At 37.5% G+C, this 19,740-nt stretch overlaps 1 protein-coding gene across 2 annotated transcripts in view; it reads left to right on the top strand.

Annotated features, from left to right (window-relative positions):
- psq (BTB-domain-containing protein pipsqueak) overlaps positions 1 to 19,133 on the top strand; it is a 53,071-nt gene extending 33,938 nt beyond the window's left edge. For both annotated transcript variants that reach the window (XM_080151981.1, XM_080151973.1), the window contains exons 16-22: positions 4,379 to 4,456; positions 6,203 to 6,268; positions 10,042 to 10,192; positions 11,374 to 11,511; positions 12,034 to 12,158; positions 16,249 to 16,335; positions 16,848 to 19,133. In XM_080151981.1, coding sequence (XP_080008107.1) covers positions 4,379 to 4,456; positions 6,203 to 6,268; positions 10,042 to 10,192; positions 11,374 to 11,511; positions 12,034 to 12,158; positions 16,249 to 16,335; positions 16,848 to 17,022 — 820 coding nt within the window. In that variant the 3' untranslated portion in view covers positions 17,023 to 19,133. The remainder of the gene's footprint in view (positions 1 to 4,378; positions 4,457 to 6,202; positions 6,269 to 10,041; positions 10,193 to 11,373; positions 11,512 to 12,033; positions 12,159 to 16,248; positions 16,336 to 16,847) is intronic.
- The last annotated feature ends 607 nt before the right edge of the window (positions 19,134 to 19,740 follow it).

Below are 19,740 nucleotides of genomic sequence, written 5' to 3'. Positions count from 1 at the left end.
CGGGAGCACCCGTTGGGCCGTCGACTACAGAGCCCTCAACAAGTGCCTGGAACTGGATAGCTACCCTCTGCCCAGGATCCAGCAGTTGGTAGAACGAGCTGGAGGGCACCGCGTCTACAGTGCCCTAGACGCGGTGGCCGCGTACTACACCATCCGTGTGTCTGAGGACAGCCGGCCCTGCACCGCCTTCACCACCCCCAGGGGCTTGTATCAATGGAAAAGGATGCCCTTTGGCCTGGCTACGGCACCGTCTGTCTATTCCAGATTTATTGCAGGGGTCCTAAATCCACTAGGCACAGCCAACCTCCAGTCATACCTTGACGACGTCCTGACCTTCCACCAGGATACCTGGGCCCACCTGGCTAGGCTCCGGGAGGTCTTGGAAGCCCACCGCAGGGGAGGAATCCGCCTCAAGCCAGCTAAGACCAAGCTGTTCCGAGCCAAGGTGGATTATCTGGGCCACACCCTCAGCCGTGAGGGGATAGCCATGCAGGAGGATTATATTGACCGTATCCTGGACTGGCCGGCCCCCAGCACCCCCAAGGACTTGCTGGCGCTTCTGGGGTTCTTTGGATACTACCGCCTGTTCATCCCAGAGTATGCCGACCTCACCTACGAGATGAATCGGCAGAAGACGGCCAAGACCCTAGCCTAGACGCCTGAGATGGAAGCCCAGCTGCTACAGCTCAAGGACAAGTTCCGTCAAGCCCCCATCCGAGCGCCGCCCAGGTTTGACTTGCCGGCGGTGTTCCAGCTCACCACAGACTTCAGCAGCCGCGCCATCTCTGCCATTCTGAGTCAATGCCAGGACGGCAAGGAGAGGCTGATTGCCGCCGTGGGGCGCAAGACAACCGACCCCGAGACTCGCTACCCATCCTGGAAGGGAGAGATGGCCGCCATTATGTATGGAATCCGGAAATTTCACGGCATCTTGTCCTACCGCAGCTTCCAGATCAACACTGATTCCTCAGCCTTGCTGCAGATGAAGTCGCTGAACACATCCACAGGGATGGTGGCCCGCTGGCAGGAGGAGCTAGCGGCCCTAGATTTCACTGTCTGCCACCGTCCTGGCACCCAGAACACCAACGCCGACGCCCTCAGCCGCCGGGAGGACGCCAACATGCCGACGGCTAGCGCCGAAGAATTAGCAGAGCAGGCTGAGTATATCCACAACCTTTGCCAGCTAGGGGAGTCCGCAGCTAGCCGGCCCCCTGCCGCACGACTGGACCCAGCTAGAGTATTAGAAGCCCAGACACAGGACCCTCTCCTGCTCCGTGTCCGCCAGTGGGTGGCTGATGGCAGAGCCCCAACTAAGGCTGAGCTGCGCGGCAAGGAACGAGACGAGCAGCAGTACGCCAGCCGCTTCCCAGCCCTGGGACTTGACGAGCATGGCTGCCTCACCACCACTGACCAAACCCTGACAGGGGAAAGGACAAGATACCTGCTGCCTTCGGCCCTCCAGCAGGACGCGTTCTTTTTAGCCCATGGGACCCCCATGGCCGGGCACTTTGGAATGGACGCGACTATCGCCCGCGTTGCCATGCACTTCTGGTGGCCCAACCTGGCCCGTGACGTCCGCCTGATGGTTCAGACTTGTCCTGAGTGTGTCCAGAAGGTTACCAAGGAAAGGTTGAAGCAAGGGATACATGTGCCCTCCCGCCAGGGGTATCCACAGCAAGTCCTGTTCATTGACCTGGTGGGGCCACTGCCAGAGACCCCAGCCGGGAACCGCTATATCCTCACCTGTCAAGATGGGTTCAGCCGGTTTGTCAGCCTCTACGCCATCCCCAACAAGCGCACCCTCACGGTGGCTGAAGCCCTGCTGCACCGCCACCTGGCCACGTTCGGATGCCCCCTGAAGATCCACTCCGACAATGGGATGGAGTTCACCGGCCAGGTATTCCAGGAGCTGGCCTCCAAGCTTGAGATTGGCCTGACACATCCACCACCCTACAACCCGCAGTCCAACCGAGTGGAAAGGTTCCATCGGACGCTCAATACAGGCATGCGTCTGTTCTTAGACAGAGACGACAACAACTGGGAGCCACACTTGCCTGCCATTGCCTTCGCCTACAACACCAAGGCCTGCAGATCCACCGGCGTGACCCCGTTCCTGGCCTACTTTGGGAGAGAGGCCAAACTTCCGGTGGACATGGTGCTCCGGCTGCCAGACACAGAATATGCCTCGGTTCCAGCCAACGTCCAAGCTCTCCTGCAACGCTACCATGCAGTGTATGATGCCATCCAGCAGAAAGAGGAGGGAGCCATCCGGAGGAGCGCGGCAGCCTACGAAGGCACGGCCAAGTACGAGGTTGGAGACTTGGTCTGGTACCTGGCCCCCCGTCTGGTGTCAGGGAAGGCAGCCAAGATTACCAAGAGATGGACTGGCCCCTGGAAGGTAGTGAGATAAGCTACAGACGTCCATTACGTCATCAAACCTGCCTCCCCAATTGCCAGGATCTCGGAAGTTACCGCGCATGTAGGCCGACTGCGCAAATACACTGGAGATGTGACTGCCCACCAGATTCCAACAGACATTCAAGGCGACCTGGACGGCGACGAGGATGCCACCGAGCTGCCGGTCGGAGCTGCGGCGCCCCCAGCGAGTGACCCAGGACAGTTCCCAGTGTACCAGCCGACCGCAGCCGCCCCACAGCCTAGCGGCCAGGACCGTGACCCAGTAGAAGAGAACCTGCAGGAGCAACCCAACGAACCACCGCCGCCGCCGCCAGCTCCAGAGCCACCCAGAGATGCCATCTGGAATCCTGATACGGACATGGAGAACCTGCCAGCCAGCAGCGAGCCTGTAGGAGGAGAAGCGGCCACTGCAATGGAAGAGGCAGCCCCAGAGGACGAAGCTGAAGCCATGTGCCCCCTGTTGATGACAGCCATCCCCATCCGGGTAGGAGCTAGGAGGCCAAGCAACCTGGATCAAGCAGGCGCCCCCATGGAATTTTATGCGCCTTCCTCCATCGTCATTCCCCCCTTGGGAACCACCAGAGTTAGCCTAGGCCTCCGTGTCCAGCTACCCGCTGAGGCAGAGCTAGTCCTGCAGACGAGGCAAAATTTCCAGCGGCGGGGCTTGGCCGTCGCCAACCCACGCCTGGAAGCCAACCAGGAGTTGACAATGCTGATATCCAACCACAGCCAGACAGAGCAACGAGTGTCCCGTGGAGCCTGTGTAGCCCGAGCTGTCCTCCACCGAGCTGTGCCCCAGGAAGAGCCTGTCCTGCGCAGACATAGGTTGTCGTATCCCCAGGTTCAAGGCCTGGTGGCTCGAGAGCCCCGCAACCCTTGAAGGGGAGGTTGTGGTAATACGACAACCAGACGGACAGGCAGTTTACAGAATTGCTACGCTGTGACTTATCATAACAAACCCTCTGCACTAATCTTATTATATCACCATTTATCTCATGACCGATGTTGACCCCGCTATCCAGCGGTCAAACTGGCCTGCCTAAATGTGGGGAGGGACTCAAACACGCAGCTATCACGCGCCCCTCACGCGATTATACAACCGGGAGGCGCTGCCTCCCCTTTTACCACCGCTGCCCCCACAGCCTGTCTACCGCCGGGAGCTAAGCCCTAGCGTCCCACACCCCCTTCAAACCTAACCATTGTTATAATCTGTTGTATATATATAGTAAACATTCATTGTAAATATTATTCAGTTAAATATATAATTTCTGTATGACTAAATCCTGCTAGTTTATTTTGGTAGAATAATTCAAGGCTAAGGCTCGTTGAACTCGAACTCGCAACCCTGTGAGCTGAAACGTTCGGCTTACCATAATAATTCTGTTATAAAATCTTAGTTGCCTGTCCGTCAGTTACATTTGAACAGTTGCTTTCTGTTGATTTAATAACAGCAAGAAAGTTTAAACGGGTCCAAATTAATCAAAATAGATATAAGCAATATATATATTTTTTTATCCATTTTGGTCTAAGTCTATAGAAAATTGTTTATTGAAAGAAATATACTCTTCAGAATTTAGAATTTAGGTTTAGAGAAAAAATTGAGGAAAATGTTAATTTATTCTACGTATTTTAACAAAATTGTATGAGTTAACTAAATACACTGTCCCCAAAATTCTAAAAAATTTAGTTTTTCCGATATTTTGTACATGCAAAATTTGTTCTAAAAAGCTGCAATTCCCTAATTCAGTCAAAATGTTATAAAATTTCTTTCAATTTTATGCTTTTAATTCCCATAGAAAAGTTTAAGTTTTATAACAGTTTTGTATTTATGGAAATATTATTCCTTGTTTTTCAATGTTATCATTTTCAGTAGTAAAAAAAACAATTTTAAAACTTTTCTATGAACATTTTTAGATTTTGAAGGATTATGACCTAAATAAAATGTTTAATTTATTTTAAGGTCTAAAAAGCTGAGCCTATCCCGGGCAAGTGAAATGTATGGAATACCTCCCACCACCTTATGGCAGAGAGCAAATAGGTCAGGAGTTTTATTAGCACAGCTACTCTATATCTATGGTATGTACATCTGTTTGTCCGTCAGTATGGCACTCCGTTTCAAGCTGACCTAAAGTAACATAGAAATAAACGAAAAAAAACCAATTTCAAGTTAATCAAAAATAAGGGGGTATGGGTTTTAGTTCTCAACGAGGTACTTTCTCTGAATGTAACTAAAATTAAATTTTAAACATTTTAAGCTAAGAATGCTAATTAATAAATATTTTTAAAAATTTTTTTAACTTTTAATGAATCTCATTTTTAATAAAATTTATTTTATTAAAAAAACTAATAAAAAAATTATTAATGAAGATTATCCTTATTCAAATATGGATAACTAGCGGCTTCGCCCCTAGCCTTCTGCAGTAAAAAGAAAAAAAGGACCAAGGAAATCTTCTGCAAAAAAAAAGAAAAAAATAAGGGCGGAATTTTTTGTTTTTTTGGGGGGGGTTTGGGGTGTCCCACCCCCCAAGAAAATAGCCTAAAACCACCACAGGACCAGTAGAAGAGTAGAATCCAATCGATTCAGTGGTTACCGAGATCTTAAGCTTCAGACGGACGGACAGACGGACAGACATCATTCTACTTTGTATTATAGATATGGTGTAAATTTGAGTCTGTTTATTAAACAGTTTTTGTACTTGATTTTATTTTATTTTTAAAGTTGAAAAAGTAAACCAAAAAGTAATAGAAATTATTGTGTGAGAAGTTTCGTGAATTTTGTTCTTAAAGGCCTATTATAGGGCATAATTTTTTTTAACTTTCTTATCGGAGATGTATTGTCCAGGGAGTAAGGGAGGGGACAATGGGCAATTAATTCAATTTAGGAGTTTTTGAAGAAAGGCCATGAAAACCAGAATAATCCCGAAAATATGGTGGAAATTGTAAAGTGATTGTTGATTAAATCTAGAAAACCATAAACTAAGAAAAAAGTTCCAAGAAAAAAAGCAATCATTTGAAAATAAGATTACCAGTATTACAGACTGACATAACCATTCTGTAATTAATTACTAGAAATATCTCCCTGGATCTCTTCAGATGACAGGGAAAGAGAAAAGAGATTTGGGGGCAAGTGATGTGAACACGGAAAAAAGGGGCAGGCAGGCGTGTAGCTGGATGGGCAAGTATATGACCCGCACGCCTTCCTGCCCCTTTTTATCCTGTTTATTTCCCCCACCTCCCCTCTCCATTTCCCTTTCTCGTCTACTTTTAAAAAGGAGGTGGGGATGAAGGGAGTGAAATATAGTATGGGAGGGGGGCCGTGTATTTATATTTGAACTACTCTCTGTCTGCAAAACTATATATATTCGAAACTAACATAGCGAGTAACGGCATTTCTTGCGCAAGTCCCCAAACTCAGTCTGAAACTGCTAAATTCTTGCACATTCTCTTTAAGCCAGTCCCCAAAGTCTGAGACTCCTAAAGATTGAATATTCGATCCATTGTCCCCTCCCTTACTCCCTGTGTATTGTCATTACATGTGAATGTTTTTTAATAAAAGCCTTTTTAAATTCTACATAAAAATTTAGAAGCTTTTTACAGTGCCTATAAAAATGACGTTATACTGGCCTACCATTGGTCATCTAAAATGTATGCTGACCTGCCATTGGTAATTTAGTCTGTGTATTGGACTATAAATAGTCATTTGTATAGTATGACGTCATTTTTTTATAGGCACTATAAAGAGCTTCATAAATCAAAAGAATTTCTTTAATTTGACTATATTTAGAATGGGAATACCAACACCAAAGAAAGAGACTGCAAACAAAACCTGGTCCGAAGAAGACTTAAATAGGTAAGTCATTTTAATATCCGCAGAAAGCTGTCTTTAATACGATATGATGAATAACTATTCCAGTATGGCTTCGAATCCGCACCGCATCATTTCAGTTGGATTTAAACCGGTTCTGAGCTATGCTGAAAATATATCGTTTTTTTTTGTCCGGTCTGTTGGTTCCTAACAATTAATCTGCTAATTTTTCATTTTAGTATACGAGGCAATATTTTTTACTAATTTTACTAGCACATCTACTGTAAAATTCAAAATAATATTTTGCTTGAATATTTTCCTAATAAAAACTTTTAGGTATGATACTATATAGCGTGACTTTTAAGTATTGAGATACTAATAAAAAATGTTGTCCTTGTTAGTTTGATATTTGTCGTTGTATCTACTTTAAAAGATGAAAATGAAATACACAGGACTCGGCATCCGCGTAAAAAATCCCAAAATAATTCGCAGTGGACACGATTTTTATAACCTTCAAAATGGATGACTAAATCTGTCCCTAACATGGAACTTGTAGCGGGCTAAAATAGCTATTCACCACATATCCTCCCTTTACCTCCTCCCCTTACCTTCTACTGGATGAACGAAATGGCCAATAAGTAACAGGAGAAATAGCAACATAAATTGATGACAATTTTTCCCCTGTCATAATATCCATGTATATTCTACATACATTCTACATAGAAATTTGTCTGTTTAATTGCGAATTGGTTTAAATTAGCACATACTGGATTATTCGCAGTTGCCGAGCCCTGGGTTTAAAACACTTATTTAAGACATTTAGAAAGTTTAAGCGTTTGGGATTTTACATTATTAATGAAGGAAAATAGTCTTTTGCAAACTCCTTTATGTGTAATTCAAGTTGAAGGAATGGATGTATTATCACTTGGATGTTACGCCAGATTATCTTGTTCTCCAATAAAGTGAAACTAGTAGCGGGCTAAAATAAGGATACTCCCCATCCTTACCCTTTATCCCATTCTCCCTTCCCATCCTACTGAATAAACAACGTAACTAGTAAATGATATCCATGTTAGCAACCTAAAATTAACGAAAATTTTCCTATGTCTTAAATTCCACGTATATTCTGTATACATTGTTGAAGAGATACATTAAATAGATGCTTAAAATGCATTGTATATATCCCATCCGGGCACTTTTAACCTAGCATTAGCCAAAAAAAAAGTTGATTCAAATTTTGTATTACTAATGATACAAAGGATATAAAATATACGTGTATATCATGATAGTCAATTATGTCGTCAATTTAGGCTGTCATTAATTGGACAGTTCATCCAGAAAGATGGGAGGGGATGGGGTTGAGGGGGTTGAGGGAGGGTATCGTTATTTTAGCCCGCTAATAGTTTCACTTTATTAGTGAACATGGAAGTCTCGTGTAATATCCAATTAATAATAAATCCATTAATGGTATTCAACTGATATCCAAATAATAATAAATCCATTAATGGTTCTCTTTCTGACTTTCTATTTTAAATTGCACAAACGCACGTACACACTATTTATTGGATATAATGTACAATGTAAAATGCTTTACCTTAAACAAGGATAACAACATTAAAACTTTTGTTAGATATTACATATTATTGAATTTTAAGATTACAAACTTAAAAGCTAGTTAAAAGAACTGTCATACAAAATGATTTCACAGTGGACCCGCATCCGCTCGTTGTTTGGTAGGTTCTAATATCGGCCCAACAATTAATTAAAGACGTTAAAATTGACATGTGCGCTACATAAATAGTTAGATAAGTGGGGATGCCTTGGCCCAAAACAGTCACAATTCATTATAATGCACAGACAATGGTCTTGCAATCAAAGGGATGGTTCTCTGATGGGCGTTTGTTTATATTATCATGAACATCATTAAGTAATATTTGGTTTAAGGATACACTCAAAGGCTACCCGATGCAAGGGGGTGTGGGGGTGTAACCATCAGAGGGGTAAAACAGTGTAAGACTTGCATTTGAAATTTAAGGGGGGTGTTAACACAACTTACACCACCATACTGCACGCCACTGGTTTTGAGGTTAGTCATTGCATTGGTTCGATTCCTAACAAAAATTTTCCTCTTATTGGTTATTAGAGGGGTAAATTCCTTGTTCCATTAATGGTGCTCTATAAGGGTTAATTTAAAAATATTAAATATCATATCTTCTTAATGCAGGCAGTGATAACAAAACATATCATAGAATAGCTACGCTTTCAAATAAAACTTTTTATTTGTAAAATTTGATCGATATGATGAAATGAAATTTTTTGTTCTTTGATCGATGATATAAATTTATACATAAATATAGAATGTATGATATTGACAGGAATTAGGGAGGTAAGCCGCCAGCATATTATCCTATTATATAAAGTAGTGAGGATTTTTTGTCTGCTGCTTAAAATCACAATAACTACTGAAGTGATTGGGATCTCCATTATATGTAAACTTTACATAGGTCCCATAATGGTTTTAAGCTATTTCATTTCAGATTTAAGTCTTGGAATGGTTTGAAACAATTTCCTGGCCCCTTGAAATGCAGAGTTCGTAGATCCTAGAGGCGCATCCGCTAGTATGTAATAAAATTATAAATCACGTGACTTGAAGTTATTATAAGTGCTTCCTTGTAAGTTTTTTAATTTTGGATTTTTGGCCTTTGAAATTTTTTTATTCAAATTCTTTGCTATTTATAGATCTAATTTTTATTGCTCAATGTTAAGATATTTTTCATTCTTGTTGTAGGTAGTAGCTTTTTTTGTAAACCGCCACCACACCCAACCCTTCCATTTTTTTGTTATCATAGAACTCTGTCTGTCTATCTATTCTTTGTAACGCTCTATATAAATTTTCCAGAGAAAAAATTTTCGTCATTAAAATTTTTATTGCGACGTTAAAGGTTCAAAGAACTACAATATATAAATATTCTTAAAGAAATGTTTTTACAAAAATACAATTTGGGGGAAGATTTCTTTACATGCAGAGGTTATAAAGAAATTATCCATTTCTTATGAAAATTGTACTTGCAAAGCAAATTCTAAGAAATATAAATATATAATTTTATTTGAAAGAATTTTTCTTTTCTTTCATGTGTTTGTGATGTAATTTTACAAGGCTCGGCAGACGCTCGTACGCCTTAGTGAAATTTTTATATTATAACTTTAAAATTCAGCTGTATATCTAAACATACAATCCATGTTTTCAACAAAAAAATGTCGCACAGGCGGTTTTAAAATTGTGGATTATGCGCGGCTTGCGAGTCAGGGAATTTCACATTTTTATTGGTTTGTAAATTTGGAATACATTTTTCAGCCTAAAATTTTTGAACAGGATAAAAATAATCATAGAATTTTCCCAAGTAAAAAATGTTACTGTTGAGACAAAATATATTATTATATGCATGAAGCAGATATCTTTACTGGTAATTTGAAGCTAATTCATTTTTTTATATTGAAAAAAAAACTTTTCTGAATTTTAGTTCAACAAAGAAACTTTATACAGAGGTCAAAAATAAAAACCTGAATATTTTCAACTTTCCCTAACAAAGGATATCCTAGTTAGTTCAGTTGTTAGTAAAAAAGATACACTAAATAAATCCGGGGTGCTGCCACTTTTACCACTAGCAAAAAAAAAACCACTGTGTTTTTGACAAAAAGTAGGTGTGTTTTTGTCAATATCGTTTTTAGCTGTGTTTTTGGCAATATTTTTTTATCCACTGTCAAAATTCTGCTAATTTTATTATAGCCTTTGATATCTATATTTTACTTTTTTCCAGTGCATTAGAGGCCCTGCGCCAGAAGAAGATCTCTGCGAACAAAGCCGCCAAAGTGTACAAAATCCCCAGCTCCACCCTGTACAAGATTGCCAGGAAGGAGGGGATAGAACTTGCACAGCCGTTCAATGCAGTGGCAACCACGTGGACTCAGGTAATAATACATTTAGTACCCTAGATGTACAATTCAAGTCAGTTTGTTCATCCAGAAGGGGGGTAGATAAGGTAAAGTGGGTGGATGGGAGAGGGAGTCGTTATTTTAGCAAGCTACAAGTTTTACTTTATTAGAGTACAAGATAAAGTGTTGCTAACCGCTGAACCGATTTATTTCTCCTTTGTAGTGAAATTTTTCATAGGTTCGATTTTTAAATATTTTCGGGATTTTACCCTCCCCCCTCCCAAAAGAGATAACCCCTAGATAAAAAAAAATTACTTTACCTTTAGTGCCCCTAGAGACCTCTTGGGGGTGTTGCTGCTAGTACTTTAATAAAAATGCACTAATTAAAAACAATCTTTACAAAACTGTTTGTTAAACCATTTTATTGAATGACATCATCAAATTCTTAAAAATCATTTCATTTTGTGGAGGTAGCGCTCAGTGCAAATAAAAAAAATGACGTCATACAATACAAGTGACCAATGGTAGGCCAGTATACATTTCACCACTTCACCAATGTATACGGTCCTATCATTGGTCATTTGTATTGTATGACTTCATTTTGTATAGGCACTATAAGCTGCCTCCCTTTTGTGTAAATAATATTCCTTGTTTCTTTTCTACTTAAGCTAATACTTTCTAAGCTTTGTAACAGATTATAGCAAAACTAAAAATCAACCTTTAGGTCAGGAAAAACAAAAATCTTAACATGTATTTTTACACTCCTTGGGTTAAATGTATTTTTTAAAGTTAGAATAACTAGGCAAAAAAAAACAAATATAAAAGTAATAGGATCTCTATCTGTCTTTACCGAGGGATCTTGCCGAGGAATCGCCGAACAAATATGGTTGGTTATCCTCTACAGGAAAGCTTCTCATAGGTCCTGGGAAGGTTTGTTGTTCTTTTAGGGAATATTAACATCACCTTCTCAAAAGAAATAAAAAAAATATAGTTTGCAGCTGATCTTAATATTTTACGTGCCCCTAGAGCCCGCTAGGGGCGTTTTTGTTAGTATACTGTAATTTGATAATATTGCAAAACGAGGAAAAACTTTAAATTATGATTTTTAAACTAAATCTTTCAGTGGAAATATTTAAAAATGTTTAAATCTGTACTAGTTGTAACAATTTCGACAAAATAGATTAACATATTTTTGCTGAATATATATTTATGTTTAGGAAGATTTAAATTCCGCGTTGGATGCCATAAAAGGTGGCCAGGCAGTGCAGAAGGCGGCAGCTGAATATGGTATCCCCAGTGGTACTTTGTATGGCAGGTGTAAGAAAGTTGGTATTGAGCTCAGCAAAGCAGCTACGGTAAGCTTGTCAAAACAAGAAGATTTTTATAGTGCCTATAAAAAAAGACGTCATACTGGCCTTCCATTGGTTAATTAAAATGTGTACTGGCCTGCCATTGGTAAATTATTCTGTGTGTATTGGCCTATCATTGGTCATTTGTATAATACGTCATTTTTTATAGGCACTAAGTAAAAAGTGCTTTTCAAAACAAGGCTGGAATTATGAATATGTAGCGCAGCAATAAACAAATTGTTAAATAGAACAAATTAAATGTTTAAAAAGGGCAATTTTGCCAGGGAATTAAATTGATAAGACTAGGCCGATTAATTAATGTACATCCCCAAGAATGTTAGACATAATTACCCGTTCTGTAGATTAAAGTTAGTGGTTGAAAAGTTTGGACACTTAACTTAATAAACCAACCAATCAAATTCGACTCGAACTCAACATCTCCCAACAACAAGCAGTTACGCTATCATCAACGCTAATGCCGCGTTTTTTTTATGTCATCATAATGCTGAACAGGAACTAATAATTCAGGTTCACTGGAGCGAGGATGACATGATAGCTGCACTGGAGTCTGTCCGTACTGGGACAATGTCCATCAACCAGGCCGCTATACATTTCAGCCTTCCCTACAGCTCTTTATATGGACGGATAAACAGGTGAATATATGTTTTAGTAGCGTAGCCTCACTATAATTAGGATAAAAATGTACGTACTTGAACAACCAGGCCGCTATACACTTCAGCCTTCCCTACAGCTCTTTATATGGACGGATAAACAGGTGAATATTTATGTTTTTAGTAGCGTAGCCTAACCTAACCTAACCTAACCTAACCTAACCTAACCTCACTATAGCTAGGATATAAATGTACGTACTGGAACAACCAGGCCGCCATACATTTTAGTTTTCCCTACAGCTCTTTATATGGACGGATAAACAGGTCAATATATAGATGTTTGAAGTAGCGTAGCTACACTATAATTAGGATATATCTGTGCGTACTGAAACAACCAGACCGCTATACATTTTACCATCCCCTACAACTCCTTATATGGATGGTATAGTATACATATAACAAAAGACATTAAATATATATATTTAATGTCTTTTGCTAAAAAGTAATATGATTGGTACATCTGTTTGCGTTGCCTTTTAACTCGCATAAACGGTGCTAGAATTTTCTGCACCTTAGTCTTTTACTTATAATTGTAAAGGCATAATTTACGAGGGAAGATTAATTATCCATCAATAATTTTGCATGATAAATTCAATGTTTTTTTTTCTTTTTTTTTAATTCATATTATCAGTAAAATATGTGCAAAAAAGTCTTGGTTCTAATATTTATTATAGTATCGTATTAGAGACTGCTTTCCGTGGATATCAAAATGAAAAATAATAAGATAAAATAAATTTTGTTAGCTCCGATGGTGGGCCGAAGGCCTGGGCTAACAAAACTGGTATTAATTTTATGATTTATCTAATGCTTGTGAAAAATTGTCTGTAATACGATGCTATACATGATTTTCGAACCGGTTCTAATATATAACGAATATTAATCGGTTTCAAATCCATACTGGAAATACTTATCTATTTGGTGATAAGGTTTTGTGAATTTATTTCTGGATATTTGATAACAATACAAAATTTGCATCTAAACTAAACAAATTTTACATTTTACATCATAGTATGTTACACATATTTAACAAAAATATGAAATTCTATAACCAATCTTAACATAAGCAATGTATCTCCATAATCAAATTTTAAAAATGAAAGTATGTCCTTTTACTGTATCCTGCAATTTTGCAACAAATTTATGTACAATTTCGTTAAGACTTAGAAATTAATGTTCTGTTTATTGAGTTCTGACGGTCTACAAGACTTATTGTTCGTTTGTCTTTATACTTCTGATTTTAGAGCTTCGCCTTTGTAGATGTTGCCATCCTTGTTTAGTCTTTGCTTGTTATGACATATGTGTTCTTGTTTTATTTGATTTATTTTAAAAATAATTATTTTAATATTTTGCAATGACAAAATGTGTGTGTTCGTCTGACTTTAGTGAAGGATCATCTCGCTAACTGCTAATACGATAATTTCCTCTTTACTGTAGTTATTCATGGGAAGGGATAGCGAGTAATGGATATCTGAAAATACGCATTGACGCCAAAGAGTACAAATGTTACGCCAATTGTGATCACAACTCTCACGTTTATATAAAAATGCAACATATAATAATAGCTATTAAAACAATTTTCAAGCATAACTTTTATCTTTTTAGGATAACAATTAAATAAGAAAAATATTTTTACCATATGAAATTCGTGCTCAAACACCTAATTGAAAAAAAATGCAAGACATAGCTCTTATTTTAAGAAAGACTAGGGGCAACGAACGCCCCCAAGAAGCCTCTAAGTGTTCTTAAGGTGGGAGGGGGATAAGTCAACCGCCCTTCTACTTTTTAATTTGAGTTTTAATAAGAAATATTCAGAAAAAAAATTTTGTGGGGGATTTTAAATTGGGAGGGTGGAGATACGCTCTCCCAAAATAGTTAAAAACCTTCCCTGTACCTAAAAAAAAGCTTAATTGCAAAGGAAAACCAAACAGATGTTATTTTCAAAAAAATTTTATAAAACAAAAATTGGCGCATTTGTATGAACACCAGAATTATAGGTTTGAAAGGGGAAGGGAAAAAAGAGAGGGGGAAGAGAGGGGGTAAACTAGTTTGAAGATATCTGAGAATAGTTATGATCGCCATCTTCCACTATCTGGGAAGGTTTATAACAATTTTGGGGAGGGGTACAAACCATCACCTTTCAAAGATAAATCATCCCTAGAAAATAATAATTCCTTCCCCATGCATTGTATTTCCTAAAACTAAAATTTATAGGGGGGGGGGGGAATCGACTTCCCCCTCTCCTCACCTCTAGTGCCCCTAAATATATCTAGTGGCATAGCTGCTAGTATAGGTTACAATTCGTTTTACTTCTCATCAAAATAGCCTAAAACCTACCAAAAGCATTTTTTTTAAAAAATAAACTTACTAGATCAACAGCTTCCCAGCAAATCTCAGGTCGAAACACACTTTAGTATTAATTAAATTAAAAATATCAAAAAAGTTCCTAAATGTGAAATTAAATAATGCTCATAAAACTAATTTTTAGTTTTATAGTTTAATTAATTTTTTTCTAGAATTTTTATCGCTATCATTCTTTTTTATGTAAGACCAAAAAGAGTATGTTATAAAACCTTTAAAATATATATTTGAAAGTTTCTTTTAGGATTATTTTATTGAAGCAAAAATCTAACTCAAATTCATTTAGCAAATACATGAAGTCAATTTATTATTAGTTTTAAATTTTAGAGATTTTATAAATTTTGCTTTTATAAGATTAAATTTGTTTAAAAATGAGATCCTCATGAATAAAAATATTATTAAACCCCATTATAATTAACATTTGGATAAAGAATAGGTTAGTAAATATATTGTTATTCTAAGTCACATTAACCCTTGCCGCACCTTAATCAGTCGGGGGGGGGGGGGGCGTTCAACGCCCCCCCATATTATCTCAGTTCCTATTAGAGCTAGAGGGCTAATTTTTTTTGTACAAGTCCCCTGTGTTATGATGAATTTCCGACCTTAAGTAAGTCAAAGTAAATTTTCGCTTCCTTCACACTTTTATTTAACAACCTTTGTTTTTAGGTCCTTTTTTACTTAAAAATTTCAAACGGCTGTAATTTATTTCTTATTATTCTTATTTTTGAAGCTAGAAGAATATTTTTTTTGCAGAAAATGTTTATCTTTATGTAAATTTTATATTTGAAATGTCAAAATATAAATTTCAGTGGCCGCAGCTGTACTTGGCAGCTGCCAGCCGCCGCAGTCGGCGGTCGGCGGGAAAACGGCGGTGGATCTTTATGAAATTTTATTACGTTATGTAGACATGTAAGAAAAGCTTAAGTTTAAAATTTGAAGTATCTAAGTCAAAAATTGAGGCCACAGGAGCCTTTTAAAGATTTCTGACGACCTGGAGGATCAGGACCTGCAGGATCATTCCTGGAACCTGAAATTGACTTAAACACCTGTATTTCATATAAGGATGTACTACAAGAGGATATTTTAGTATTTTGGCAAGACAAAATACTTTGTTTAAGTCAAAAAAAATATTTTTGCTCTTTACCTGGATGACCCTGCCAGGTTTGCTGGCTTCCTGTGCACGCCAGGATGGAGATATTCAAAAAATTCCAACTCTCAGTTATGTGTCATACCTATACTGAAAAAGTCACGCAGTTTGGGCTCTTTATCTTTCACACACAGAAAATGAGATAGAAAAAACTGGATGCCCCCCCCCCCCGACCGTTAAGGGTTAAAAAGCCCAAATTTAAATACCTTACCACCTTCCCCTTTTTTATTATGCAGTTTCACCCACCCCCACTCATTCCTTATTTCCACTGTAAAAAAATTAATCTTTTGATATAATAAACAGTATATAATTTTTACACATTAAAGCATCATGTCTTTTTATTTGTAAACCAACTTAAGATTTGTGTTAACAATGAAACACTGTGTATCAAATTAAAATACCATGTTTAACAAAACTGTGTTGATCACTCTAAGTTTGGTATTACATAAGTAGTAAGATTTTTTGTCTGTAGCTTAAGATTTTGCTAATTGCTAAATTGATAAGGTTTATAACCCCTCGGGGGCGTAACCACTTATCATTTATAAATCAACGGAAAAATTGTTTAAGGTTAAAACGTGATGAGTCAAGTGAATGGGACACTATCGACGATGAGGAACCTTATGACGACATCAGCAATGGACACCTTGATTTCAGGTTAGCAGGGAATAGATAGATAGATAGATAGATAGATAATAGGGAATTTTAAGACGACATTTAACAATAGACATCTAGACATCAGATTAGCAGGGGATTGCTCTTTTCCTCTGTGATAAAGTAGGAAGCTTTTTTGTCTGTAGCAAGGATTTGGCTAACCGATATGATTCTCCTTTAGAGCGAAGGTCCCGGGATGGTTTTAGGCAATTCTATTTTTATAAAAAAAGTCGTTGTGTGGTTTTAAGCTATTTTCGGCCCTTTCATATCCCTTCGAATATCCCTAGATATTAGGGATGCAGCTGCTAGTTGAATATGAAATAAAAGATAGATAGATAATAAGGATGCAGATAGATATTTAGATGGATAGGTACATGACAGGATAGATAGATAGACAGTTGAACAAACATACTTTAGTGTTTAAAAATAAACAAATCTAGAGAGACTGAAAGAAAGACAGTTATTAATACAAAAAGACACATAAATTAAGTTTTTTTAAATCATTTTATTTCCAGTGAGTTTTTAAGTATCCGCACCTCAGAAGATGTAGCGGCACCTCCGTCGAATACCTCCCCTCCAAGAGCCCTCCCCCCACAACAACCAACAGCCCTCCCCTCACAACAACCACCTCCCCCGGGCCAAGGTCAACAACCTTCGCAACAACAATCCCAAGATGCAATAAAAAATTAATCTAAGTCGAGTTTAATATTCGAAGCAGACCAAATAATCAAAATTTTAGTAGCGTTTATTTTTGTAGTAATAATTATCTTATTCAGTAGGTGAAACGATATAAAAGTGTGTGTGCATGTATATCTATCTCTACAAATGTTTACCTATATCTTGAATAGGTTACCCTAGTTAGATAGACCTACCTAACTTTAATATGATTCCATCAACTGATGTTTACTAAATTCTCATTGGTTTCTATATGAATAAATATGAAACATTAAATATTTTATCGATTATTCATAAAAATTGTATTTTCTTAAAAATATTAAAATATTTTGATTCTTTAAAATCCATATTCTATATGTTTGTGTGTTGTGTCGTCTTTACATTATTTATTTCAATCATATTGTATCAAAATGTGTTTTAACAAGGACAATTTTAATCCTTAGTAGCGCAGCAATAATATAAAATTTTTATATTTTAGAGGAAAAGTAAGCTATTAATGTAGAATTTTTTTTTTGTCTGATGCTTAAGATATAAGTAAGTATTAAACTGATTAAGTTCTCCTTTTTAGTAAATATTTATATAGGTGCCAGGATGGTTTAAGGCTATTTGAACTTTAACTTTAAGCCAAGGGATGGTATTTTCTTCCATCTTTATTTTTTACACCTTTATATACAGAGCCCCTAGATGCTAGGGGCGCAGCTGCTAGTTACATAATAAATCGTTAAAAACAACTATTTGAAATAGCTTTTCAATGATAAAAACAAAACAATCATGTTGTGAAATATGATTAAACGCTTTACAGATATACCTATTTAAATAAAAATGAGAGCATAGCTGCGATCCTAAATGTCTTAAATTTAATGAACAGGCCTATTCTTATAATGCATGTAAACAAATTTTAACAAGGATGACAACATCCATAAAAGCGAAGCACTTAAACAGTAGGACAAACGGACATTAACACTTATATAGTGTCAGAACTGAATAATCATAATATAAATGTATAAGAGTCAAAGCAAAATTGTAAGTAAAATGTGTTGAAAAACTGCTTGATTCAGGATAATGTTTATGGACATACTTACATATCTAGGACTTGATTATAGAGTTGCTTCGCTTATTACATTATACTTTGTTGTCCCAGGAATCAATATACCAAAAATCAGATCAATCGGATGATTAGATCACATAAAAATTTGTTGTTAAAAAAGTAAAAAAATCAACATGTTTAAAATGGACGTACGGACATTTTGGTGATGATTATAGAGTTGCTACGCTTTCTAAATCGTACCTAACTATTAAAGGAATCACCATGCAAAATTTGAAATCGATAGGACAATTCTAACATGCCTAAATTAACGAAAAAAGCTATCCGTTACGGACGTACGGACGGACGTACGGACGTACGGACGGACGGACCGACCCTAATTATAGAAAAGCTTCGCTTTTAAAAATCAAATAGTACAATACCTAATGTGAAACTCAGCGAACTTAAATAAAATCCATAGTATAACAAAATGCTTAAAATTTTGATATAAAAATGCATTTAAATTTAATTTTTATCATGTAGCTTAAAAATATATGTTGGTTCTTATTTATTCTAAATCTTTGAATTTGATTAAATACTTTCCAGTATGGCTTAATAACCGATTAATATTCGCTTTATAAGAGCCGGTTCTCAGCCATATTGAAAAATCATCTATAACATCGTTAAGGCAATTTTCCCTGAATATTAAAATTAATATCCGTTTTAGCCTGGGCCTTCGGCCTCTCAGATCTAACAAAACTGGTTTTAATCTTATACGTTTTCATTTATCTAATATCAGCGGAAAGCTGTCTGTAATACGATACGATAAATAACTTCTAGCCTTTTTGAAATTTCTTGCATATAAACAAAATCTTTAATGTTATTAATTCAAATATTTTTTTCTTTCTAAGACTATCTCTCTCTCTCTCTAAATGTGATACTAAGCTATAACCAAAACAAACTTGCTTTTCTACCATATATATTTAATTATTTTCTACCGTGTATTTAATTATCATAACGTAATGTAAAGTATAATAATATATATGAAATAATTGTATTTTCAGTCAAATTATTATTTTCAATAAAATTAAATCAATGTGAATTGTAGTTTCATTATTAAGAGCAAACCTTTTACATAAGAGTTTGTACATATACATATATCCATAAAATTAACAAAATATATAAATCCATTATTCTGTGGTATTCGGCAGCCGTGAGCCATGTTCTATGGCAACCCTGACCTTGGTTCGGAGAAGGGCCGAGGGCCCTCCCCCGAGTACTGGGGAAGGGGTCAGCCGACCCCTCCCTATGCTTTAAAATTAATGATAGATTTTGACAGCCTTATTATGGTTAAGCTGTATTGTTTGGTTCCCCCACCCTTTCCAGGGATGGGGGATCATTATTGCCCAATCTGATTATTGTATATGTATTTATATTGATTCTGCTTTATGATTACTTATTCCAATCTGTGTATTTATTGTTTGTTGTATATAACTTTAGTAAACCTTAGACCCTGAATAAAGGAACATCTGAATAGACTCTGTTTATTATTTAGTGATTGCTAGAGAAGCGTAGCTTCTCTATAATATATGTGTCCACGTCTGTTCGCACTGCCGTAGTCATTTGAACTCGGGTGTCTGCCATTTAACCTAGGCGGATACCACAACTTTTGGTGACAGCTGTTTGAGATTACGGCAAACCACAAGTGT

The sequence above is a fragment of the Acartia tonsa genome, chromosome 1 (genome assembly GCF_053477335.1).
Source record: "Acartia tonsa isolate MP-2025a chromosome 1, ASM5347733v1, whole genome shotgun sequence".
Classification (NCBI taxonomy): domain Eukaryota; kingdom Metazoa; phylum Arthropoda; class Copepoda; order Calanoida; family Acartiidae; genus Acartia; species Acartia tonsa.
This window is presented reverse-complemented; position numbering and strand designations above follow the sequence as displayed.